General features: G+C 37.2%; 1 protein-coding gene across 1 annotated transcript in view; it reads left to right on the top strand.

Moving 5' to 3' along the window:
• The window catches only part of supt3h (SPT3 homolog, SAGA and STAGA complex component), a 290,795-nt gene that overhangs the window by 189,044 nt on the left and 74,343 nt on the right, over positions 1-27,408 (top strand). The window contains exons 5-6 of the mRNA XM_056477667.1: positions 1,650-1,743; positions 10,932-11,077. Of these exons, the coding sequence (XP_056333642.1) occupies positions 1,650-1,743; positions 10,932-11,077 (240 nt within the window). The remainder of the gene's footprint in view (positions 1-1,649; positions 1,744-10,931; positions 11,078-27,408) is intronic.

Genomic DNA, 27,408 nt, shown 5'->3' on the forward strand with positions numbered 1-27,408 from the left:
ATGTCACTTTAAGCTGTATAGAAGTGTCTTGAAAAATATCTAGTCAAATATGTGCTGTCATCATGGCGAAGGTAAATGAAATCAGTTATTAGAAATGAGTTCTTAACTATTATGATTAGAAATGTGTTGAAAAAGGTTCTTTCTGTTTAACAGAAATTGGGGGGGGGGGAATATACATGAGAATTATACTAATAATTCAGATTTCAACTGTATTAATTTTGATGTGGAGTCAAAATGTTCTTTTTTTGCTATTTTGTTAAAGCACATTGATATCAAATTAAATCATATCACTTTTATTGTCACATCATCAGCAGCACGTGTGCTGTGATAAGTGTAAAGCTTAGGTGCTGGCTCCAGACAGTGCAAAATACAGACAGTGCAAACACAACTACAATCCAAATACAATGACAGTGCAAATACAACGACAGTGCAAAATACAGACAGTGCAAATACAACCACAGTCCAAATACAATGACAGTGCAAATACAACGACAGTGCAAAATACAGACAGTGCAAATACAACCACAGTCCAAATACAATGACAGTGCAAATACAACGACAGTGCAAAATACAGACAGTGCAAATACAACTACAGTCCAAATACAATGACAGTCCAAATACAATGACAGTGCAAATACAATGACAGTGCAAATACAATGACAGTGCAAATACAATGACAGTGCAAATACAATGACAGTGCAAATACAACTACAGTCCAAATACAATGACAGTCCAAATACAATGACAGTGCAAATACAATGACAGTGCAAATACAGACAGTGCAAATACAACGACAGTGCAAATACAATGACAGTGCAAATACAATGACAGTGCAAATACAGACAGTGCAAATACAGACAGTGCAAATACAACGACAGTGCAAATACAATGACAGTGCAAATACAGACAGTGCAAATACAACGACAGTGCAAATACAATGACAGTGCAAATACAGACAGTGCAAATACAACGACAGTGCAAATACAATGACAGTGCAAATACAATGACAGTGCAAAAACAACGACAGTGCAAAATACAGAAAGTGCAAATACAACTACAGTCCAAATACAACGACAGTGCAAAATACAACAACATACAACAGCATAATCCAAAAAAACAGGACAATGTAAAATTAGCAGTGTTGACAGCAAAATGCACAATGAATAGGTGTACACATAGCTGTAGGCAGTATTGTTTTAAATATGGATTGGTTAAAGTGCAGTGCATGCTACATGTTGATGGTGTGCAGTGAGGGGTGTGGAAGAGTTTGTGAGGAAAAAAGTTTGTTTTGGTGATCTTCAATCAAAGTCTGAGCATCTGCATTTGCATTTGGAGTGGGCGGTCCTTTTCTGATGATGTCACTGAAGCTTCAGCCACCATATTCTTAGCCACGCCCCTTTACCGTTAGTTTGCTCTAAGGGAATGATGAGCAAAAAGAAAGCCCCTCCCTCTACTCAATATTCTGTGTCAGTTGGAGGGAAATCAACATACTGAAATAAAAGTCTCAACAACTTCTGGTTCTCACACACATTAGGAATCTAATTAGAGTTTTCTCATATATTTATATATCTAAAAAGAATTTCTTGTATGTTTTGAGATCATTTAAACATGGAGTCTTTATTTATTTATATATTTATTTCTTCCATCAGAAAAAAATAAAGCGACTCTTCAAGTACATGCAGTTCAGAGACTACAAATCTAAAGTCCTGAAAACCATTGATGACGAAGACCTGCTGGATTCAGGTATTATATGTGCAGTACTTCTCAACAACTCTGATCAAAGTCTGACTTTTTCATAACGAGGGACATGAACATGAAACATTTCATCATCATCATGTCACACCAGTCATTCAGTGATCCATTTATGAGGACTCGTTTCTAAATGAATCATTTTGAACGAATCATTTGAATGAATGTTTTAGACAGACTTGATGGTTTTAATGTCACATTTATTTAATGTGCAGAACAGACCTAAACCACCCAAACTAGCACTATAACATACTCAGCAACATATTGTTTAATTATTGTTATACTATATTGATGATAACATCAAAGTTTGTGAGGCGGCTAAGGACACACCCTTCGATGAAAACTCTAGATCTTCACAATTGAACATCGCCAAGGCATTTAGATGACAAAACCCAATTTTGGTGTTGATCTGATGAAATCCCTCGGAGGAGATTGTTAAAATATAATGCCTGCAAAAACTGCACTTTTTCGGCAGAGGAAGCAAAAAATATCTGACTTCCTGTAGGGTTTGAGATTTCACACCAAGATACTTTTTTGTAGGTATTTGCATGTTTGATGTGTGTGCCAGCTTTGGTATGTGTGCGTTAGGGGTTGGGCGGTACACCAGTGTCATAGTCATCACCGGTGTGACATTGCGCCACGACATGGATTTTCTAATACCGTAATAAATCAATTATGCGCCTTGAATGGCTGCATTTACATCAATAATAGCTAATTCTAAATAATAAGGCATTCAATTTTCTTCAAACGTTCAGTTGTGGTCTGAATACATGTCCTTATACTACAGGGCTCGAAATTGCAACCATTTTGGTCGCATGAGCGCCCGAAATTTAATCTATGCGCCCTCATAATATATTTGGGAGCATTTGTGTGTCTGAATATAATGGTTGTAGTGCAATCTGATTTGATTTTCTCTAAAAACTTGCTGAATCGCTCTACCCTGCTGCTGTATTGGTTCATAGCTGTCAGTCACTCAACGCTTCCCGCTGTCAGATAACAGGGAGCTTTTGTTACTGCAGGAAATGCAAACGGCTGAAGAGTGAAAAGTGCACAGGTTTGCAAACCTCACCTAAAGTTATAATAATAATAATGGCGCAGATGACAGCGATCTTAACATGAGGTAAATGTTGATCCGCCAGCTGAGATCAATCGAGTGTTTTCGGAGAAGGTGCCCGAATCTCGATGCGTTGCATTCACCGCGTGTTCAGCGCAAGTGTCCGCTAAATATAAAATCTAACACTGTACACATCATCGCCAAAGAAACTCACCTTTACTAAGTTTATACTGAAACTACGGCTCATAACAAAGAGCGGAATTGCGCTGGTGGTCATCGCGAGAATCCTGCTGTGTCTGCTCATAAATTGGTGCGGCTGACTCGCCTGCTTTATTCCACCAACACAGAGAAATGAAGATCAGCTCATAACGAGACTGAGCATTTACAATGACCCAAACCAAAACTTTTAAAGAGTGATAGAAGTGAGACTTTCTTTTGTCTGTTCTTACTTGAGATGTATATTATTTTGCTATTGAAAGTAATACCATGATATTATACCGTCACCGTTCAAAAGATGAAAAATACCGTGATATTAATTTTAGGTCCTATCGCCCACCCCTAGTGTGCGTGAAACGTAACTCGGAGGCTACTTCGTCAAAAGTGTATAGGTGGCGCTGTTGAGTTGTTTTGCCACACTCACCTCTAAAACCCACATGAGTGCGCAGTTTTGTGAGTTTTCAAGCATGTTTAGACCCTCAAAATGTGGTTCGTTTTTGAGAAGAAGAAGATTAAACAAAGCAATTCCAATAGGTGCTCCGTCCCTAATAACGCAAACAGAAGAGGACCCAGAATCGAGCCCTCAGGTACGCCATACTGCATAGGAGCATGGGAAACTTACATATTGAAAATATCTGAATGTCATGAAAATGACTCCCTTTTAACAATGGGATGAAATGGAAACTCTCTCTTGATTCCCAACCCAAATTATCAAATTATAATTTCATATATACAGTGTTTTGCTTACAAGTACTTTTTATTCATGTACGAGATCTAACCATGCTCCCTCATCAGCAGCGTTTTACCATTTAGCCTTTAAATGACCAAGCGGTGCGTAACGAGCAGGGTAATTTTGCACGCCACAGTCAATCAGCGCGAGTCATTAACCAGAATGCAGACAGAAGCTTTGGCATCAGTCCTCTTTGAACAGCACTCGCCCTCATCAATATCAGCACAAAACCAGCGCCATGTAATGTCATGCGGAGGATCATTAGGACTCTTGCTCCTCATCTAGAGTGAAACCTGAGAGATGGAGAAACACTGGAGTCTCCGAGTCTGATGCTTTTCCTTCTCTTTAATGTGTTGCTGTGGAGGTTCGGTGACCCCGTCCGTGACGCTTGCAAGCGGGAGATCATTGTTCTCCGACTATTATCTGCATTATTGCATGCGATATAACATATAAGAGTGGAATTGTTTCATTGTGAGCAGAGTAACGCGGTCTTTCTCTGGTGTGGTGCGTTTGGAGGGTTGCAATGTAGAGTTTTGATTCCTTTTTGTGCAGTGTTCGTGCGGTGACCCCTTAAAACAAAAGTAAACTGCAAATGAAGAACTTCTGTTCAACCGCTATTGTCTTTTTTCGAGGTCGCTCAGCAGATTTTGGGTCAGATATAGAGTGGTGTAGCATGAGATTGTCGTGGTGAAGCCGCTTTTACTTTCTGATTTTGTGTCTTGCATGGTCTTATTGTTAACGATTCATTAGTGCATGTTAAAACTGGTTTCTCTTCTAAAATGATTTGCCTTTTATTTTCCATATAGAGATGGTTAGCAGCATATGGTCAGTTTTAGAGTCTTTTTTTGGCATTAAAGGGATTGTTCAACATACAATGACAATTCTGTCATCATTTACTCACTTGTTCAAAACCTATTTGAGTTTCTTTCTTCTGTGTTGCACTATCTGACAGAAGTCTTGTCACCCATCCAAGTTTGAGGAACAACAAATAATAATTTGACTTCGAGTTGATCATTTGGTATCAGAAGTGGCTTATATGAAAGGCAAAGGCCTCTAGATTATGCTTATTTCACCAAAATAAAATATGATCATGCCTTGAATTTGAATTATCTCATTAGGACAGTAAGGTCTGACTTTGCTTAGACAAAAGTCTTGTCACTGAACAGAAATAATGTCCAGTATAGAATATAAAGTCATGCTGCAGTGGAAACAGAATGAATATTGTGTCTTAACTCCATCATGAGCTTGGAGGACTGCATCCATACATCTCTGCAATGACTCAAATCACTGATTAATAAAGTCATCTGGAATGCCAAAGAGAGCGTTCTTGCAGGACTCCCTGAGTTCATCAAGATTCTTTGGATTCATCTTTAATGCCTTCTCCTTTATCTTACCCCAGACATGCTCAATAATGTTCATGTCTGGCGACTGGGCTGGCCAATCCTGGAACACCTTGACCTTCTTTGCTTTCAGGAACTTTGATGTGGAGGCTGAAGTATGAGAAGGAGCGCTATCCTGCTGAAGAATTTGCCCTCTCCTGTGGTTTGTAATGTAATGGGCAGCACAAATGTCTTGATACATCAGGCTGTTGATGTTCCCATCCACTCTGCAGATCTCTCACACTCCCCCCATACTAAATGTTACCCCAAACCATGATTTTTCCTTCACCAAACTTGACTGATTTCTATGAGAATATTTGGTGCATGTGAGTCTTATAGGTCTTCTGCAGTATCTGTGATGATTGTGATGCAGTTCAACAGATGAATCATGGGAAAAATCGACCTTCTGACACGTTTCCAAATGATCAACTAGAAGTCGAGTTATTATTTGTTGCTCTGGGATCAACGACAAGACTTTTGTCAGGTAGTGAAATGGAAAGACTATAGAAGTCAGTGGGTGGCAGCTATGTCATTTTTCAAAAATCGATATTTGTGTTCAACAGAACTTATTAATGGTTTAAAACCACACAAAGGAGAGTAATGATATAAGCTAATTTTTATTTTTGGGTGAACTATCCCTTTAAGATTCTTTTCACTGTAAAATATTTTAACTAGGTAGAAGTAATACATTGCAAGAAGTTAGAAAATAGGGTTACAGTGTAAACAATCATTTAGCTACTGAGTAATATATGATTACATGTACTTGTTTATGTTTTGAAGGTGGTTTCTGCTTGGGGTTACTTATGTGTAACTAATTATGCATAATTAATTGTACACTGCAAAATGCTTTTTTACTTAGAGTTTCTGTCTTGTTTCTAAACATTCGTTCATTCAATCATTTTCTTTTCGACTTAGTCCCTTTATTAATCAGGGGTCACCACAGCGGAATGAACCACCGACTTAATTATATGTTTTACGCAGCGGATGCCCTTCCAGCTGCAACCCATCACTGGGAAACACCCATATACACTCATTCACACACACAAACACACTCATACACTACGGCCAATTTAGTTTCATTTCGCCTAAAGTGCATGTTTTTGGACTTGTGGGGGAAATCAGAGCACCATGAGGAAACCCCTCACCAACACGGGTAGAACATGCAAAATCCACACAGACATGCCGACTGACCCAGCTGGGGCTCGAACCAGCGACCTTCATGCTGTGAGGCGATCGCCCTACCCACTGCGCCACCCCATGTTTCTAAACAAGACAAGCAAAATGGTCTGCCAGTGGCGTATGCATAATAATCTTATTTTTTTAATTTGACATAAGATTATTTTGCTTACCCTTTTGGCAGGCTATTTTGCTTTGATTTAAGGAAAAACTAGATTAATTTGGGCATATTATTTCTTAAAACAAGACCATTTTTTCATGTCTAGAAAATGCTTCTTGGTTTAAGAAGTTTTAGATATTTGGACTAGAAACAAAACAAAAAAATCTAAGAAAAGTTACTAGTTACTATAAGTGTAGTTACTATAGTAAGCAAGCACAAGGTCTCCTAAAAATAAAACGTTGCTGAAAATTGTATTAAGTCAGAATAAGATAGTTTTAATGGTCTGGTTGCACAATTAAAATGCCATTTTTACTTGTACTTGTTTATTTTGAAGGTTTAATTCAGTAGGTTTTGCTAATGTTTATTTATTTAGATTTTACTTCCCAATTTCATATGCACCATGTGATCCATTCTCAGTGTAAAATATTAGTTTTTCTTAGTTTTTCACCTAGAATGTCCTGTTTCGCTCAGAAATACAAGTAACTACAGATATAAATTGTGTTGCAAGAGCTTAGTTTGTACATTTAGAAGTAGAAACGTTTTGCCCAGCTGAACACTTCTTTTTTTGCATCGAAAGACCTGTGTTAATTTAAAATACAAGTAGGTACTGATGGAATTTAGGTTGAAATGCAATTGGTTCTATAGTGAGTCTAGAAATAAATGTGTAGCAATACAAGTAGTTACGGTAGTAAATTGGGTTGCAGTCATCCTTGGCAGACCCTTTTATCCAAAATGGCTTGCTTAACATGGAATGTTTACATTTTATGAGTGTTTGCTTTCCATGGGAATCAAACTAACAATCTTGACATTATAGTGCCATGATCTACTATTTGAGCTACAGGGATCTATCTATCTATCTATATTTATCTATCTATCTATCTATCTATCTATCTATCTATCTATCTATCTATCTATCTATCTATCTATCTATCTATCTATCTATCTATCTATCTATCTATCTATCTATCTATCTATCTATCTATCTATCTATCTATCTATCTATCTATCTATCTATCTATCTATCTATCTATCTATCTATCTATCTAATTTTATATTAAATTAATTTATTTATTTATTTTAATTTACATTTATGTTTTTTTATTTAATTTAATTTAATTTTAATTAATTTAATTTTTATTTTAAATTTTATACAATTTTTATTTTATAAACATTTTTTATTACATTTTTAATTTAATTTTATTAATTTTTTTTCAATTTATTTTTATTTTATTTAATATTGTTTTATTTAATTGAATTTTAATTAAAATTGTAATTATTAAATTATTAATTAATTAAAAATTAAGTTATTTTACATTTTATTTCATTTTTTAATAATTTTTTTATTTTATATTTTTATTTAATATTGTATTAATTTTTATTTTAATTAAATTTATTTATTTATTGTGGAGTTGTTTGTTTGTTTGTTTAGATATTACAGGTTGTAAAGTCCCAAAAAATGCATTATATTAGAACAATTTATATATTTATAGCAGATAGCTGTTTTATATTTTCATAGTTTTACATTTCCTTCTGCTGCTTTTGAAGCTCTCCTAATCACCCTGTTACCGACGCATTTAAAAAAAGAGCTATTTTTACTTCCTAATGTTGAAGGATGAATTCACTGAGATTTTCTTGTGTTTATGTAGTTAGATTTTAATGCACCATTTCATCATTATTAGATTAGCTATTCATCCAAACCAGGATTTTCCAAGGACTTATTTTCATCCAAAAGTTGTATCGAATGTCAAATTAAGGACTATTTAAAGCCAGAAACACGCTGCTAATTACATCTGCTGATGTATGTGTATCATTTAAAAGTGAGTTTATATGAAGTGACGTTTCGAGCGTTTGATTGAGTCGCTCCGTTTCCAGAGGAAGTCCACAATTACAGCCGTGCCAGTCTCTGCCAACCCGAAGGCCAGAAAAGCAGCTGCTGTTTAGGTGTTGTACATTCAGTAAGCTTGATTAAACATTTTCGGGGGTTGTTTCTGTCATTCACCAGCAGACGTTACTTCACTGAAGTGTGTTTAATCAATGTATTTCCTTTCATTTAATGAACATGTTCCTTGTTTTTTTGGGCCGGTATTGCAGGAACGTGCTGGAAACACTGAGAGGGGTTTTCTGTGCTTGAGCTGATATTGTGGAAATTATAGTCATAGTGAGCAAAAGTCTCGTATTTGAGCTTCTAGATTTAGATCTGCTCACTGTGCGACTGAGCGATTATCAGACACTTTATGGAAGGTTTGAAGGGAAATATTTGGTGATATTGTGAGTTGGTGAACTTGTGATTGTTCTTTAAAAAGTAATAAATAATAAAAAATGTAAATAATTAGGGGTGACAGTTTCATCAGTTACATTATTCTACGATAGCAACCTCCTGTATATACTTTATCCTGCTTTTTACATGACTACTTGCAACAAAACATAACAATTAGACACTAAACATTGTTCTGAGCCGTAATAGTTATACTAGTAATAGTATTAATTTTTTAATTAAATGCAAATCTGACAGAAACAAAAACAGTTCATGGAGTATACACTAACCTGTGCAATATTCAGACACAAGATGGCGCCAAACAGTCAAGGACACAAAGCTGACAGAAACAAAAACAGCTGATGGAGTATACACTAACCTGTGCATTATTCAGACACAAGATGGTGCCAAACAGTCAAGGACACAAAGCTGACAGAATCAAAAACAGCTGATGAAGTATACACTAACCTGTGCATTATTCAGACACAAGATGGCGCCAAACAGTCAAGGACACAAAGCTGACAGAAACAGCTGATGGAGTATACACTAACCTGTGCATTATTCAGACACAAGATGGCGCCAAACAGTCAAGGACACAAAGCTGACAGAAACTAAAACAGCTCATGGAGTATACACTAACCTGTGCATTATTCAGACACAAGATGGCGCCAAACAGTCAAGGACACAAAGCTGACAGAAACTAAAACAGCTGATGGAGTATACACTAACCTGCGCATTATTCAGGCACAAGATGGCGCTGAACAGTTAAAAACACAAGGCTGATAGAAAGTAAAATGGCTGATGAAGTATACACTAACCTGTGCTTTATTCAGATACAAGATGGCGCCAAACAGTGAAGGACACAAAGCTGACAGAAACAGCTGATGGAGTATACACTAACCTGTGTATTATTCAGACACAAGATGGCGCCAAACAGTCAAGGACACAAAGCTGACAAAAACGAAAACAGCTGATGGAGTATACACTAACCTGCGCATTATTCAGGCACAAGATGGCGCTGAGCAGTTAAAAACACAAGGCTGATAGAAAGTAAAATGGCTGATGAAGTATACACTAACCTGTGCTTTATTCAGATACAAGATGGCGCCAAACAGTGAAGGACACAAAGCTGACAGAAACAGCTGATGGAGTATACACTAACTTGTGTATTATTCAGACACAAGATGGCGCCAAACAGTCAAGGACACAAAGCTGACAGAAACGAAAACAGCTGATGGAGTATACACTAACCTGCGCATTATTCAGGCACAAGATGGCGCTGAACAGTTAAAAACACAAGGCTGATAGAAAGTAAAATGGCTGATGGAGTATACACTAACCTGTGCTTTATTCAGATACAAGATGGCACAGAATAGGCAAAAATGCAAAGCTGACAGTGTTGACAACAGCTGATGGAGTATACACTAACCTGCGCATTATTCAGACACAAGATGGCGCCAAACAGTTAAGGACACAAAGCTGACAGAAACAAAAACAGCTGATAGTATATATACTAACCTGCACATCATTCAGACACAAGATGGTGCCAAACAGTCAAAAACACAAAGCTGACAGAATCAAAAACAGCTGATGGAGTATACACTAACCTGTACATTATTCAGACACAAGATGGCACCAAACAGTCAAGGACACAAAGCTGACAAAAACAAAAACAGCTGATGGAGTATACACTAACCTGCACATTATTCAGACACAAGATGGGGCCAAACTGTCAAAAACACAAAGCTGACAGAATCAAAAACAGCTGATGGAGTATACACTAACCTGCACATTATTCAGACACAAGATGGGGCCAAACAGTCAAAAACACAAAGCTGACAGAAACCGAACTGGCTAATTAAAGCATAGACTAATCTTACCTCCATATTATTCTTTCACAAGATGGTGCCAAACCGTGGCGACAGACAAGCAGATACATATGAATATGGATTTAAGTATATGGATTTGAGCGTTTTCACTGACAGTCAAAGGTGATTCGAAGTTTCCTTATGAGCCTGTGATATTCAACAGTTGTTATTTAGGAATAACATACCTTAAAATGTCATGATTGACCAATCAGGGTTGAGTATTCCAGACAGCTGTGTAATAATGATGGTTGAACAACCTTTATATTATGAGTAGATCCAACTCAATGAAACCTTCTGAATGCTGCACACTCACTATAAACCCATCTACCTCTCTGTGTGTTTCAGATAAATACAGCAGCAGCAGCAGCAGCAATGTGAACAAGAGGCAGCGTCTAGCGGAGGACTTCCTGAGCTCCATTGACCAGACTGGGGAGTTTCTGACACTGATGGAAGACGATGAACTGGATGAAGTCAAGCAAGAGCGTCTGGAGGTCAGGATAAATGTGTATACTTCAATTTGCATTCACTGAAAAACACGCACAACCTACCTACCGATCAGTGAGCATTTAAATCAGGTTGATATGCAGAATAGTTCTTTCAGAAGTTTAACATGCTGATCAATAAACTGATAAACAACAATGAAAACAAATCAGTCTTCAGCGCACAAATACAAGCAAAATTTGGAATACGGTGATCCCTCGTTTATCGCGGGAGTCACGTTGTAAAAATAACCCACAATAGGCGAAATCCAAGAAGTAGTCAGCTTTATTTTTAAAGGGCACCTATGGTAAAAAATCTACTTTTCAAGCTGTTTGGACAGACATATGTGCATGTATGGTGTATAGACTGTCATATTGGGGTAATATAAGCACACCCAGTGCTTTTTTTTTTCAATTTAACAACATAAAAAATGGTGGACCAATTGGAGCTGTTTTCAAATCGACCGCTACCTGACGTAGGAGAGCGGTCCCCCCGCCCACCAATATTGATTGACAGGCGCGTCATCATATCCTCAGTTTGTTGATTCACGTCTGCCATTTTCAGCGTGAGTCGAAGCGATATCACTAAAGGAACACGCTAGCTCTATTTTTAGATGCAAGGCTCATTGGGCTCAACACAAGATCAATATTCTCCACATTATCGCTCTAATCGGAATTATTGGTTGTATCTTTAGGTAGGTTTGCAAACATGTGTACTTCTCATTGAGTCTACCTTATACTTCAGCCGTTTGCATTTCTCGCGATCCCAGAAGCTCCCTGTGATCTTAACTAGCATGCGTTTTCGAATTCTAAACATAGGTTTCTATCAGGGTACACTCAAGTCGACGGCTGGGCGCCGCGGACCGCTGCAGAAACCTATGTTTAGAATTCAAAAACGCGTGGCGCGAAGATTCGGGACACTTCATGTTTCTGCTGCGCTACAGAGAGTGTCTGGTGTGCCGTGTCGCGGCTTCGAGCAGCGCATCCGGTGCCTCAGTCAAAGTTAATTCAGTGTGTGTGGTTATTAGTTTCTGTGTACAAGCTCAGCACTTGAAACTAGCACACAGTTGGCTGTAAAACTGTACAAAGACACAAATGATTTTGTACTCTCTGCTTAGTCTGTGTCAGAGTCGTACATGTACGAACTTCTCTCTCCTTCTCCGTCTGCCTGTCAGACTGTTGCAAACGCAGAGTGGGTGAGCTCATGGCCCCGCCCCCTTGTTACGTTGGCGGGAAGCCGAAACTAATTTAGATGTGAAGCAACACACCCATAAATCAGCGAGCTGTGGACACGCCCCCAACATGACACTTTTAACACATTATAATAAAAAAATCAGAATTGTGTTTTAAACTGAACCTAAACTGGCACACTCAGAAGAACCATAATATTAATATTAAATCATAAAAAAGAGGTAAACTATGTTCCCTTTAAGGCTGTAAAACCCCTCACTACACTTTATACACTTCTCTCAGACAGACATTAACATTTGCACACGTTTCTCTCTTGTTTAAACACTCTCAAAGTTTAAACTTTCGTAAAAAAATAAGTCCAGTATTATAGAATGAAACCAAAGAGCCAAACCTGTTGTCAGGCGCGAACATTCAAAGGTTTATAAAGCTCTTTAGCTTTTGTGCAGATAATATTGGCATCCAGCGTAATGTTCTTTATCCTGCAGTCACTGATCCACAAAGCGAAAGCAGACTCCATCCTTAAGGGGGTCGCAATAAGAATGCGCCGGGAAAAGCTGACATGACACTTGGATGTGACACGCACGTGCACATTCGCATCTTATTTCAAATGAAATTATTTAGATGGCGCGGCGGAAATATGAACAGTGTTCTGAGTCGTAGCTGGGCACCGCAGACAGCCGCTGACTATGTTTACAATTCTATAATGGCCCATTTCCACTGAGTGGTACAGTATGGGATGGGTCAGTATGGGTCACCTTTATCAGGCTTGCGTTTCCACGTGGTATACGACAGAAAGTTTCAGACAACGTCATTCTCGCTCGAGGAAATGCCAAAGTAAAGCTGTATGGGTCATTTACATATCGTATGAGAAGCACTTCTCACAAAACAGATGCTTTATACACTTAACTACTTGTGTATAAATGTTCTTTACTAACCTTTCTATGAACATGGTTTGATTATAACTGCAGATCAATGACAGTGTGAAATAGCCTACTGTAACTTCGGTAATTATATAAAATAAATAAATAAATGCAACATCTATGAACACATACAGACCCCTACAGTCTCCGATTTGTTACCAATTACAGAAAACATACATTTAGTCCTTATTTGGGTTCAAAAACAACACGATATATAGCCCACAGTCAGAGCAAACCTCTCATCTGCATCTTTAATCTTCAGCAGCATGTGTAACCTCCTGTTAGAGAGTATTTCCGTCATTCCCGAGTTTATAATAGTCCAAAAGGTGATGATAATAGTTAAACATGACAGTTTGTTCATGGTTTAGGTCGCTGAAAGAATCATTTGCTGCTTTGTTTTTTCCGACTTCTCCCGCTTTTTTCCCCCGCTCTTCTCTCTCGTGTTTGTCCGTTTCTGAAAGGATCGGATGTCAGAAGCACTTCAATAATCACAGGCTCATTATTATCATCAGCTTAAAAAGTTCGTTATTTCAAATATAGACGTGTACGCGAGCGATTGCGAGTTCTTTGGAGAAAGTGAAACCGCTCGCACTTTAAGATAGGCTCGAAAAACAACAACAGGACACAGCAGATTTTGTTCTTCTTGTCTTTGTGGCTGTTCCTCAAGACAACGACAAGGTTTGTTTGAGATCGGGTCGACCATGTCTCGTTATTATATGTATATTTTATAACGATGTAATGTCTTGGCTGTGTTTTTAAAAGATGGCGGTTCCTTTGTTTTCATTATCCCCCTTGTCCAAGAACGAGTGACGTATCTCTGTAAACCAATAGCGTTTTGTTACCTTACTCCGCCTTTTGGTACCCTTTGCAAAGGGTACCCAAAAAGTGGTACAGTACGGAATCTGCTTTGCACTGAACCGCACCGTACCACTCAGTGGAAATGGACCATAATGGGTGGCGCTGCCCATCCGTTGTGTCACCCCCTATACGATAGTACTGCAGACAGTCACAGTTACTTGTTGGAACTCACACTGCTAGCAATCGATTATTTATGTTAATTTGGCAAGCTGAAGACAATATGTATTGCGCAGGAGACACGGAGGAGATCGATTGACAATGGTCTACAGCCAATCAGGATGCAGAACACAATGCTCTGTAAAAAATAAATAAATGTAAAAAAAAAGCATGTCAAATTGTACAAAAAAAATTTGCGAAACTGTGAGGCCGCGAAAGGTGGACCACATATTACGTGCTGGAATGGCTGTGTTTGTTTTGGTCATTTAACCCGTCCAATACCACTTTAGCCAATTATATTTCAGCACTCCGGATTGCCTTGGTGGAAAACAGCATTTTTTCATTCATTCAGTCACAAAGCCTCTCAAAGTATGTGTCTGCAACTGAAATGCAACCTCTGGTGGACAGTAGCAGACTCCGAAATGAGACACAGATTTAGAATTCCACATGAGGTTATTAATTAGCAAATAATACAAACGTATACCTTAGGTGAGCAGGTTACATTGTAACCCAGTGTTCTAACAACACGCTACTTGACGAGATTTGCAGTGATGAGCAATTTGGCTGTTTGCACCAAATGAAACATGACAGAAATGTAAATACAGCCATTCAGAAGCACAGAATAGTGCACTCACTGCACTCTAGCAAAATGGTCAAAGTTATACTCTAATACATATTAAACCTTTAACATTACTAAATGTGCCTGCTGAGTCACTGATATGTGTTTGCTTAAAGGGAGTTTTTTCAAACGGTTTATTTTATTTTCAACATCTGAGGTGAACTTTCTGCTGCTGCTTTCAGTAGTATGGTAATAAATGTCATGTAAAATTTCATTCAAACTTGCATCACTAGCATTTAACATTGAATAAAGCACCTGAGGTCTACCTGAGGTGATCACAGTCAGTTTTTGTTTGTTCAGCTGCAAGAAATAGAAGCAGTTTCGTTTCCCCAGGTGTTGGTCAGGACAAAAACGCCTTTTTATATGCTAAATATTCCTTCTTTCGTGTGCCGTTGCTTTTATTTACAACACAATTTAAATCAACCTTTAGGCTCGATAGTCAGGCGCACTGATGTAGGTGTCGTCAATCTAGCAATCTGCGCTTGCATGTGTTTTGAACCAGGGTGCAATGCATAGTTTAACCACTCGATGTCAAACTTACATACTGCACCTTTAACTGCATATGTCAGGTTTTCCAAAGCAAGATTGCTGTATGTGAGGTAGGGTTGAGTGCCATCAGTATAGCAATGATAAGAAAACCAGAGTTTCTGAATGACATATCTTAGCAATTGCCTGTAAATATAAAACCAAATTGGTCCAAAAACAGAACCCTGAGGCACCCCACTATCTAATTGTTGAGACTTCGAAACTTCACCTCTCCAAGACACCCTGAATGACCTGAGAGATGCGTCATGATATACTCTGCGTCTTGGTCATATGAGCGTGAACGTTTATATTTTGTCTCTATGAGGCTTTTGTTCTCGCTGTGCCGAAACGAAATAAATGGCCACAGTTGAAAGACGTAATTAAAGGTCTGCAGCAAGAACCGTGGACAAAAGGGTATTAGCATGAGACTTTATACGGGCTGTCTCAATTAAAACAGAGCCCCAGTCGGCTGTGGATGTGGCCAAGAGAGCCTGCGGTTTCCCTCAGAAACTTTGTTCCTACTGAGTGTTTTAATGGCTGTGTTTTAGCCATCAGGACAGGCTTGGGGAATCAGGAACCAGATCCTCCTGGGCCTCCCACTTTGCCCTGCTCATGAAGTCCAGGAGAGAGGAGCTTTATGGCTAAACCACACGGTGCTGTGCTGCTTTATCTTGTGGCCGTTCACTCGCTTTCCTCCATTACTATACCTATTCCTCGACTGGACAATATAACAACATTTATTATTTATTTATTTAATGGAATATACACAAACCAAACCATTTAAATATTAAAATTAAAGCTCAATTTGTTTGTATAAAAATTACATTTATTTATCTAAATATTGATGATATTTTTAAAAGATTATTATTAAATTACATTTATTGTACATAATATAATTTTACTGTAGTTACAGTTCATTTAATTACAGTAAAATAGTCATGAGTTCATGTGATATTTGATTAGTCAGTTCTTTATTGAAATATTGTTTAGTTGTTTAAATAGTTTTGTTAAATTATATTACATTTACATTTTCTTTCGTTCATTCATTTGTTTTTGTTCATTTATTCATTTATTCACCTTTCTTTCTTTCTTTCTTTCTTTCTTTCTTTCTTTCTTTCTTTCTTTCTTTCTTTCTTTCTTTCTTTCTTTCTTTCTTTCTTTCTTTCTTTCTTTCTTTCTTTCTTTCTTTCTTTCTTTCTTTCTTTGTTTGTTTCTTTCTTTCTTTTGTTTGTTTCTTTGTTCTTTCAATTATCTTTTATTCATTCTTCTTTCTTTTCTCTCATTTGTTTGTTAATTCATTCTTTCGTTCATTCATTTCATTCATTCACCTTTCTTTCTTTCCTTTCATTCATCTTTCTTTTCTTTTGTTCGTTTGTTCATTTTTGTTTATTCGTTCATTCATTCATTCATTCATTCACCTTTCTTTCTTTCTTTCTTTCTTTCTTTCTTTCTTTCTTTCTTTCTTTCTTTCTTTCTTTCTTTCTTTCTTTCTTTCTTTCTCTCTTTTGTTCATTCACCTTTCTTTCTTTCTTTCTTTCTTTCTTTCTTCCTTTTGTTCATTCACCTTTCTTTCTTTCTTTCTTTCTTTCTTTCTTTCTTTGTTTGTTTGTTTCTTTCTTTCTTTCTTTCTTTCTTTCTTTCTTTCTTTCTTTCTTTCTTTCTTTCTTTCTTTCTTTCTTTCTTTCTTTCTTTTGTTTGTTTCTTTGTTCTTTCAATTATCTTTTATTCATTCATCTTTCTTTTCTCTCATTTGTTTGTTCATTCATTCTTTTGTTCATTCATTTCATTCATTCATCTTTCTTTCACTCGTTCGTTTATCTTTTTTCTTTTTATCAATCTTTGTTTTCTTTCAATCATTCCTTTATTCATTCATTCTTTCATTCATTTCATTCATTCACTTTTCTTTCTTTCCTTTCATTCATCTTTCTTTTCTTTTGTTCGTTTGTTCGTTTTTGTTTATTTGTTTATTCATTCATTCATTCATTCACCTCTCTTTCTTTCTTTCTTTCTTTCTTTCTTTCTTTCTTTCTTTCTTTCTTTCTTTCTTTCTTTCTTTCTTTCTTTCTTTCTTTCTTTCTTTCTTTCTTTCTTTCTTTCTTTCTTTTGTTCATTCACCTTTCTTTCTTTTGTTCATTCACCTTTCTTTCTTTCTTTCTTTCTTTTGTTCATTCACCTTTCTTTCTTTCTTTCTTCTTTCTTTCTTTCTTTCTTTTGTTCATTCACCTTTCTTTCTTTCTTTCTTTCTTTCTTTCTTTCTTTCTTTCTTTCTTTCTTTCTTTCTTTCTTTCTTTCTTTCTTTCTTTCTTTCTTTCTTTCTTTCTTTGTTTGTTTGTTTGTTTGTTTGTTTGTTTGTTGTTTCTTTCTTTCTTTCTTTCTTTCTTTCTTTCTTTTGTTTGTTTCTTTGTTCTTTCAATTATCTTTTATTCATTCATCTTTCTTTTCTCTCATTTGTTTGTTCATTCATTCTTTTGTTCATTCATTTCATTCATTCATCTTTCTTTCACTCGTTCGTTTATCTTTTTTCTTTCATCAATCTTTGTTTTCTTTCAATCATTCCTTTATTCATTCATTCTTTCACTCATTTCATTCATTCACCTTTCTTTCTTTCCTTTCATTCATCTTTCTTTTCTTTTGTTCGTTTGTTCGTTTTTGTTTATTTGTTTATTCATTCATTCATTCATTCACCTCTCTTTCTTTCTTTCTTTCTTTCTTTCTTTCTTTCTTTCTTTCTTTCTTTCTTTCTTTCTTTCTTTCTTTCTTTCTTTCTCTTTCGTTTGTTCATTCTTTCATTTATCTTTCATTCATTCATCTTTTCTCTCGTTCGTTCATTTGTTTGTTTTTGTTCATTTTTGTTCATTTGTTCATTCATTCGTTTGTTCATTCATTCATTACATTCATTCACCTTTGTTTCTTTCTTACATTCGTTCGTTTGTTTAACTTTCTTTCATTCCTCTTTTCTTTTGTTCGGTCGTTCATTTGTTTGTTCATTTGTTTATTCATTTGTTTGTTTATTCGTTTCATTCATTCACCTTTCTTTCCTTCTTTATTTCTTTTATTCATCTTTCTTTTCGTTTGTTTTTTGTTTATTCATTCGTTCATTCATTCACCTTTCTTTTTTCTTTCTTTCATTCGTTCATTTAACTTTTTTCTTTATTTCATTCATCATCTTCTTTTGTTCGTTCATTCGTTTGTTTGTTTGTTTGTTCCTTCATTTATTTCATTCATTCATCTTTTCTTTCTTTCTTTCTTTCTTTCATTCGTTTTTTTGTTCGTTCATTGTTGTTTTTGCTTGTTTGTTCATTTGTTCATTTCATTCAGTCGCCTTTTCTTTCTTTCTTTCTTTCTTTCTTTCTTTCTTTCTTTCTTTCTTTCTTTCTTTCTTTCTTTCTTTCTTTCTTTCTTTCTTTCTTTCTTTCTTTCTTTCTTTCTTTCTTTCATTCTTTCTTTCTTTCATTCTTTCTTTCTTTCTTTCTTTCTTTTGTTCATTCAGTTATCTTTTTCATTCATTAATCTTTCTTTTATTCATTCATCTTTCTATATTTCTTTGTTTCTTTCTGCGTTAATCTTTCATTCAATCATCCATCTTTTATTCATTCATTATTTTTTCTTTCATTCATTCATTCGTTCATTCATTCATTCATTCATTCATTTTTCTCTTTAAAAGGTTTTGTCAAATTATATTAAAACAAAAAATGTGCATATTTTTTCATAAATTCTATTTATTAGAGTAAATGTTTTAGCATTTAAAAACACAATATTAACAGAAATTAAGTTGCCAACATTACATTCTTTGTGCGAGTCAGTATATCAGTCTAGTAGTTTTTAAAATAATCTTGATGGTACTGATCCCTCATTTGCAATGTCCGTTTATTGCCTGGTTATCACTAATGATTTCATAAAGTCTCTGATCATGGGCTCTGTTGGGCTTGTAAATTCTGGATGGGCTCTTGATGCTGGTCTCTGTCAGGACTGTGTGGATTGTGTTTCCTCAGGCAGATCATCCATCTTCACCAGGAGCCTCTAAGATCTCTTGACAATCTGTTATTTTCTCTGCCGCGTTCAGATGGGAATGTTTAAAAGTGTTTTTGTCATGATGTGTGGGATCTGCATTGTTTTGCCTTAATGCCATGATGACAGTAGTGTGCTATTCTGAGACGCTGCTGAACTGCACATCACAAACTCCCTTAAATCATAAATACAAAAAAAAAAAAACACTCTTCTGTGAACTCGTGCACTTTTGCTTGGGTTTTTCCAAAACTGTTGGTAGTTTCATCTAATATGTAGATGATATAGAAACACTTTTGCCTGAATTCACATTGTCCGTGAGCTTGAATGAAATGAGTTGAATGAATGAACAAATGAATGAATGATTCATCTATTAATTTCTATTCATTCATTCATTCATTCATTCATTTTCTTCAATCCATCCATCCATCCATCCATCCATCCATCCATCCGTCCAGTCCATTCCTCTTTTCATCCATTCATTCATGTAGTCCATTTCATCCATGCATCCATCTATCCATCCATCCATCCAGTCCATCCCTCTTTTCATCCATTCATTCATGCAAGCCATTCCATCCACCCATGCCTCCATCCATGCCTCCATTCATCCCTCCATCCATCCATCCCTCTAACTAACCATCCCTCCAGCCAACCAACCATCCATCTATCCATTCCATCCCTCTTTATCCATTCATTCACATAGTCCATTCCATCCATCCCTCCATCCATCTCTTCCTCCCTCCAACCAACAAACCAACCATCCATTCAACCAACCAACCAACCAACCATCCATCCATCCATCCCTCTTTTATTTATTCATGTAGTCCATTTCATCCAGCCGTCCTTCCATCCATCCCACCAACCAACCAACCAACCAACCAACCAACCAACCAACCAACCAACCCACCCACATACCCATCCACCCATCCATGTAGTTCATTCCATCCATCCATCCATCCATCCCTCTTTTCATCAATTTATTCATGTAGTCCATTCCATCCATGTAGTCCAATAATCCATCCATGTAGTTCATTCCATCCATCCATCCATGTAGTTCATCCATCCATCCATCCCTCTTTTCATCCATTCATTCATGTAGTTCATTCCATCCATCCATGCCTCCATCCATCCATCCATCCATCCATCCATCCTTCCTTCCATCCATCCCTCCAACCAATCATCCCTCCAACCAACCATCCCTCCAACCAACCAACCATCCAACCATCCATCCATCCATGCATCCATCCATCCATCCATCCATCCATCCATCCATCCATCCATCCATCTATCTATCCATCCATCCATCCCTCTTTTGATCCATTCATTCAAGTAGTCCATTCCATCCATCCATGCCTCCATGCCTCCATCCATCCATCCATCCTTCCCTCCATCCATCCCTCCAACCATCCATCCATCCATCCATCCACCCATCCATCCATCCATCCATCCCTCTTTTGATCCATTCATTCATGTAGTCCATTCCATCCATCCATGCCTCCATCCCTCCAACCATCCATCCATCCACCTCTGTATTTGCCTTTCCATCCATCCATACATCCATCCATCTATCCATCCATCATCCCTCCAGTCCATTCCATTTAATCCCTCCTTCCCTTCCTTCATGTAGTCCATTCCATCCATTCCATCCATTCCATCCCTTCAACCAACCAACCAACCAACCAACACCATTGACCATATTATGTTACATGAAATATATTCTATCATATTATTTTTACCAATTTATTTTTGCTAATTTACTTCAATAATGAATACTTTCAAACATGAAAAATGCTATCTACACTTGTCATTTTATTTATGGTGATATATTTAACTGAATGAAAGTCGCAAGCAGCCAAAGTAAATATTTGCCAGCATGCTCATATATGGCCACCACATGTCAGTTGTGGGCATAATTTGGCTATTAGCAGGTGGGTCTACGTTTTGATTTAATTAACAGCTATATACTTGAATTCTGAATGCTTGAATAATGAATACTTTCAAACATGAAAAATGCAATCTACACAATCTACTCCATTTTATTTATCGCTCATCCATATCGCTCATCCCTTCCTCTCAGACTTTAAGATCAACAACAAAGCACTTTAACCCCCATCCTCTTTGATCATCTAAACTTAGCTTAGCATCTGAATGACCCGCTGATGCCTCAGGCTGTTAATCAGTGACACCTAAATATACTACACTCCCTTAGATATCCACAATATATCTTGGGCCTCAGCCTATGGAAATCTTGGTGGTACAAATTGAGATTCCTTTTATCCAAACCACACTGGCACCGAATGAAAGTCCCAAGCAGCCAAATCAAATATTTGCCAGCGTCCTCCTATACAGCCGTCCAGCGTTAGTTGTGGGTATAATTTGGCTATTAGCAGGTGGGTCGACGTTTTGATTTAATCAACGGCTAAACATAGTCTTCAAACATCAAATCCCCCACTGCTCTTTTCAGTCAATAAGCCCCAGTCAAAACATTTCTCCTGTCTCTGGCCGGCCGCTCCACAAGAGTTATTTAAAAGAGCAGCGGCTCCAGTCTCGTATCGCTCGCGGCCCAATTTGGAGCGAGACCCAGACAGCAAGACTGCTGCGAATTCCCCCTCCGAGCTGCAAAACGAGACCTCCGCTCGCCTCTTAACGACACTAATAGAAATCACAGTTCCAGCGCAGTGTAACGAGCCGCCACTCGCCATCATTAATATGTATTTTCAAAGATGGAATTTCCAATGACTGCCAGCTAACTAAATAAAAAGACTCCGGTTGGTTTGGGTGGGCTGAAAGCGATCCAGTCTGCCTTGCGAGCATCATGTCAGACTTCCAGTTTGACGCTTTTCTCGCTAAAACCATCTCCGAGACGCGGATCTCTCTAGACCGTAAAACAGATCCATTGTGGCACAAGAGGGAGAAAAAAAAAGCACTCGTAAACCTTGAACCCTTTTTTTATGACACACGGCCTGGTATAGAGCTCAAATTGAGTGTTATGTGAAGGTATGAAATTGGTCCAGGATGAGGAAACGTCTAATTATAGGTTCTGACCTGCAACTTAACACGCTCTGCTGTAAATCCCACTCAAACCTGTTGGGTTGCTATTAAGAGGGTTCATTACTACACGTGGCTCTCTTAAAGTTTACACAGACGGGCCCTTCTCTTGTGATGGTAGGCTGTTTTATCATGTGGCGTAAAACTGGGAAATGATGATGAGTGTGCTGATGCCGAATCCACTGGGAAACTGATCAAACTGACATCACAGAGGAGGGCAGACTCACCTTTAAATGCTCATAAGCATAATACCATACCTTTCTTTTATCCATCCTGTCCATTCCATCTCTCCATCCATTCATTCATCCATTCATTCATCCATCCAGTCCATCCCTCCATTCATTCATTTATTCATTCATTCATTTATTCATGTAGTTTATTTCATCCCTCCCTCCATCCCTCCATTCATCCATTCATCCAGTCCATCCTTCCATCCATCCATCCATTCATTCATTCATTCGTTCATTCATTCATGTAGTTCATTTCATCCCTCCCTCCCTCCATCTATCCATTCATCCATCCATCAATCCATCCAGTCCATCCCTCCATTCATTCATTCATTTATTCATGTAGTCCATTTCATCCCTCCCTCCCTCCATCCCTCCATCCATTCATCCAGTCCATCCAGTCCATCCCTCCGTTCATTCATTCATTCATTCATTCATATAGTCCATTTCATCCATCCATTTAGTCCATTCCTCTCTTCATCCATTCATTCATGTAGTTCATTCCATCCATCCATTCATCCATCCAGTCCATTCCTCTTTTCATCCATTCATTCATGCAGTTCATTCCATCCATTCATCCATCCAGTCCATTCCTCTTTTCATCCATTCATTCATGTAGTTCATTCCATCCATCCATCCATCCATCCATTCATCCATCCAGTCCATTCCTCTTTTCATCCATTCATTCATGTAGTTCATTCCATCCATCCATCCATCCATCCATCTGGTCCATTCCTCTTTTCATCTATTCATTCATGTAGTTCATTCCATCCATCCATCCATCCATCCATCTGGCCCATTCCTCTTTTCATCTATTCATTCATGTAGTTTATTCCATCCATCCATCCATCCAGTCCATTCCTCTTTTCATCCATGCATTCATGTAGTCCATTCCATCCATGCATCTATCCATCCATCCATGGATCGATCCATCCACCCAGTCCATCCATCTTTTCATCCATTCATTCATGCAGTCCATTCCATCCACCCATGCCTCCACCCATGCCTCCAAAACTGGGAAATGATGATGAGTGTGCTGATGCTGAATCCACTGGGAAACTGATCAAACTGACATCATAGAGGAGAGGAGGGCAGACTCACCTTCAAATGCTCATAAGCATTATACCATACTTGTCAACCCTCCCGTTTTTGCTGGAATTCTCCCGTATTTTACCATTCTATCCCACTTTCATCCCGTTTTAAGTATTTTCCTGTATTTTTTTATTTCTATGAAAAGTGAAAGTAGCATCAAAGAGCCGAACTTAAATGTAATATAATTGCAAGAGCTGTTCAAAAGAACTATGCTATTTCTCTATATTGACTTGAAAGGATGTTGAAATTAATGTTAAAACATATGAATTCACTTCATTTCCACTAAAGCTGTGCAGTAAATCGTTGCCCTTCCTGTGCATCCTCTGAATCAGTCATGTAAATCAGCCTACGGTGCTGACTAACAGCGGCGCTCCGTATAAAGACACTGTTTCCAGATCACTCGCAATTTGAAGAGGAGCGAAAGTGGACACTTTTGCATTTGGATGTGTTTTTAAACAGACAAATACACTTAATAATATGCAAACATGTCCGTCCTGCTGTGTTTTATATTAAACACAGCTCATTTTTTTCTTAAATGAGCAGAAACAGTTACGAAAGTAATCGAATGCTTTCAGTATAGATCTGTGGATTATTAAAGAGACACCTCTGTTATCAAACAGATAACAGTGCTGCTCTTCACTTAATAACTACAGTAATTTTAATCAATATTTAAATTCAGTGAATAAAACATCACCTCACAGCAAGAAGGTCGCTGGTTCTGTGTGGAGTTTGCATGTTCTCCCAGTGTTCGCGTGGGTTTCTTTCGAGTGCTCTGGTTTCCAGTCCAAAGACACTTTGGTGAAGTGGGTAAGCTAAAATTGTCCGTAGTGTATGTGTGTGAATAAGTGTGTATGGATGTTTCCCAGTAATGGGTTGCGGCTGGAAGGGCATCCGCTGAGTAAAACATATGCTGGATAAGTTGGCGGTTCATTCCGCTGTGGCGACCCCTGTTTAATAAAGGGACCAAGGCGAAAAGAAAGTGAAGGAATGAATGAATGAATTAAAAGTGAGCAAGATTTTATGACTTGATTTAATTTCTGTATTTGATGTATATGATGTCATTTCTGCCATAGATATAGGCTAAACCTTTTATTTTCAATTATCTAATGTTTCTTATGTATTATATCATTTGACGGCAATTTCCTCCCCATATTTGTAAGGGTTTCAACTTGGCTTAAATAGAATTAAACTCCTGAGTGAACACATTAAGAAACTGCTCTGAATGTACAGAATAAGGAGTTTGGGGTCATATATTGGTAGTTTTTCTGGGTATGGACACATATTCTGTACTTTTACATCCCAATGTCGACAGGTACAGTATGCATTACACTCTTAAAGAAATGAATGGAAAAATTAAATGAAACACTTTTAAATGCATTTTAGTAATGCATTTTTTATTCAAAAGTGACAGGAAAGACATTTAATTATTAGTAATAATAATTTAATAATTAGTGATACAAAACTTATATTTAAAAGAAATGCTGTTCTTTTTAACTATATATTAATCAGAAATTAATATACTAATACAAAATACTAATGATGTATTTAAAATATCCTACATATTATCAGTTGTATTTTGCATTTTCTATATATAGTCAAACCTGAAATGATTCATACCCCTGGCAAATTCTGACTTTATAATGACTTTCATTGAATGCTGGAGAAAATGTGGTAATGTATTGGCTGATGATTTCCACATATTTTGGGATTGTAATAATATACACACCTATTGGCAAGATTTAAATAAAGAGATAAATGCAATAGTGGGGTTAAATCTGGAATGTAATTTTAAAACTACTGTATGTACCCGAGAATTTACTCTTCAAAAATACCAAAAAATGATGCATATCTTCTTAATACACTACTAACAACTACCATCTGGAGCCTGTTGATCTTTGATACTTAACGCTTAACAAAAGATTAGATTCAACTTTGTTGTCATTACACATGTACATGTACAAGGCAACGAAATGCAGTTTTGGTCTAACCAGCAGTGCAATAGCAGCAAGTGCAGGATACAGGTAAAAGTTATAAAGTGCAGTTATAGAAAAACTACGGTGATATTTACAGATGGATGTACTATGAACATTATATACAGGTTGTATTAGCTATGAACAGATTTACAATAAATGAATATATGTACAGGATGCTATTAATGATCAGGAGTGGCAGATAGATAAACAATTACAAATGTCCATGTGCAGTGGGTTGGTACAGATCAGATAAGTGAATCAGTGCAATGAATATGTGCAAACTTTAAATGTGCAAATGTTAAATAGTGCAGTGATTGTAAGGAGTATAAGTTAGAGGAGTGTGGGGGTGTATTGGGGGGCAAAAGAGTCAGTGAGGGGCAGAGTTCAAGAGGGAGACAGCTCTGGGGAAAAAGCTGTTCCTCAGTCTGCTGGTTTTTGTCCGGGGGAGCCTGAATCGCCTGCCGGAAGGCCGGAGAGAAAACAGTCTGTGAGCAGGGTGAGAGGTGTCCTTAAGAATACTGCATGCTCGGCGCAGACAGTGTTTCTTCTGGATGTCCTCTATGGTTGGGAGTGTAGTCCCTGTGATGCGTTGGGCAGTTTTCACCACCCGCTGCAGTGCCTTACGCTCAGCAACAGAGCAGCTTCCATACCAGACTGTGACGCAGTTGGTCAGGATGCTTTCTATTGTGCATCGGTAGAAGTTCACCAAGACGGCTGATGAAAGCTGGTTCTTCTTAAGTTGCCTCAAGAAGAATAGGCGCTGGTGAGCCTTCTTGACCAGGCTGGAGGTGTTGGTGGTAATATATAACCATTGGTGGTGCTATATAACAAAATGTTATATAGCAACATTTTATCAACCATAAATATAAATGTAAATAAGATTGTATTCGGTGACCTTTGACACTTTTATTGTCTTTTTTTGTTTCCATGTTCCTCTGAAAATGTTTTTGTTTGTTTATTCTGTACTGTTTTGGAAAAAATAAATAAACAAAAATAAATACAATTACATTTATTCAACCAGAGAGTTTTTTTTTTATTTTTTGACTGGAAATAAAACTGGCTTCTCCCAAAAGATAATAAGATGTTATGTGAGAGGCATCATTGTTGAAAAATATGTAGATTTCTCAGCCTTTATTTACATGTAAACAAAAACAGAATTGAAATATATTCTTGTGTACCAAATCAAATTGATGAAATTAAAGCATCATGTGACAAAAAAAATCAGCCTGACATCGCAGGAATAAAGTCTGCTTGAACATATAATTCAATAGAAAACAGTTATTGGAAATTGTAATAATATTTTGCAGTATTTTTATATTTTATTTAACAAACCCAACTTTAAACGTAGGTCTAAAATACCAATTTTTCTAGACAGCAGAATATCAGAGTGAGTTTCGATTCAATTGGAGAAATTAAATTGGATATAGTAAGTAAGTAAAGTTTATTTATAAAGCACATTTAACTTCAGCTTGGCTCTGACCAAAGTGCTGAACAAAACCATAGCACACATTCTAAAACAGTAAAATAACAATAAAAGTAATAATAATAATAATAGTATTACAGTAACAATGCACAATAAAAAAAGCCTGGGAATGCTATAGAATAAAAGTGTGTCTTAAGCCTGGAACTTAAAAATAGAGAGAGAAGAAGCACTCGTAGTGTCCGGTGGCAGCTGGTTCCACAAACGTGGAGCAGCGACTGCAAAGGCTCTATCACCTTTCAGTTTAAG

Source organism: Danio aesculapii, chromosome 17 (genome assembly GCF_903798145.1).
Source record: "Danio aesculapii chromosome 17, fDanAes4.1, whole genome shotgun sequence".
Lineage (NCBI taxonomy): Eukaryota > Metazoa > Chordata > Actinopteri > Cypriniformes > Danionidae > Danio > Danio aesculapii.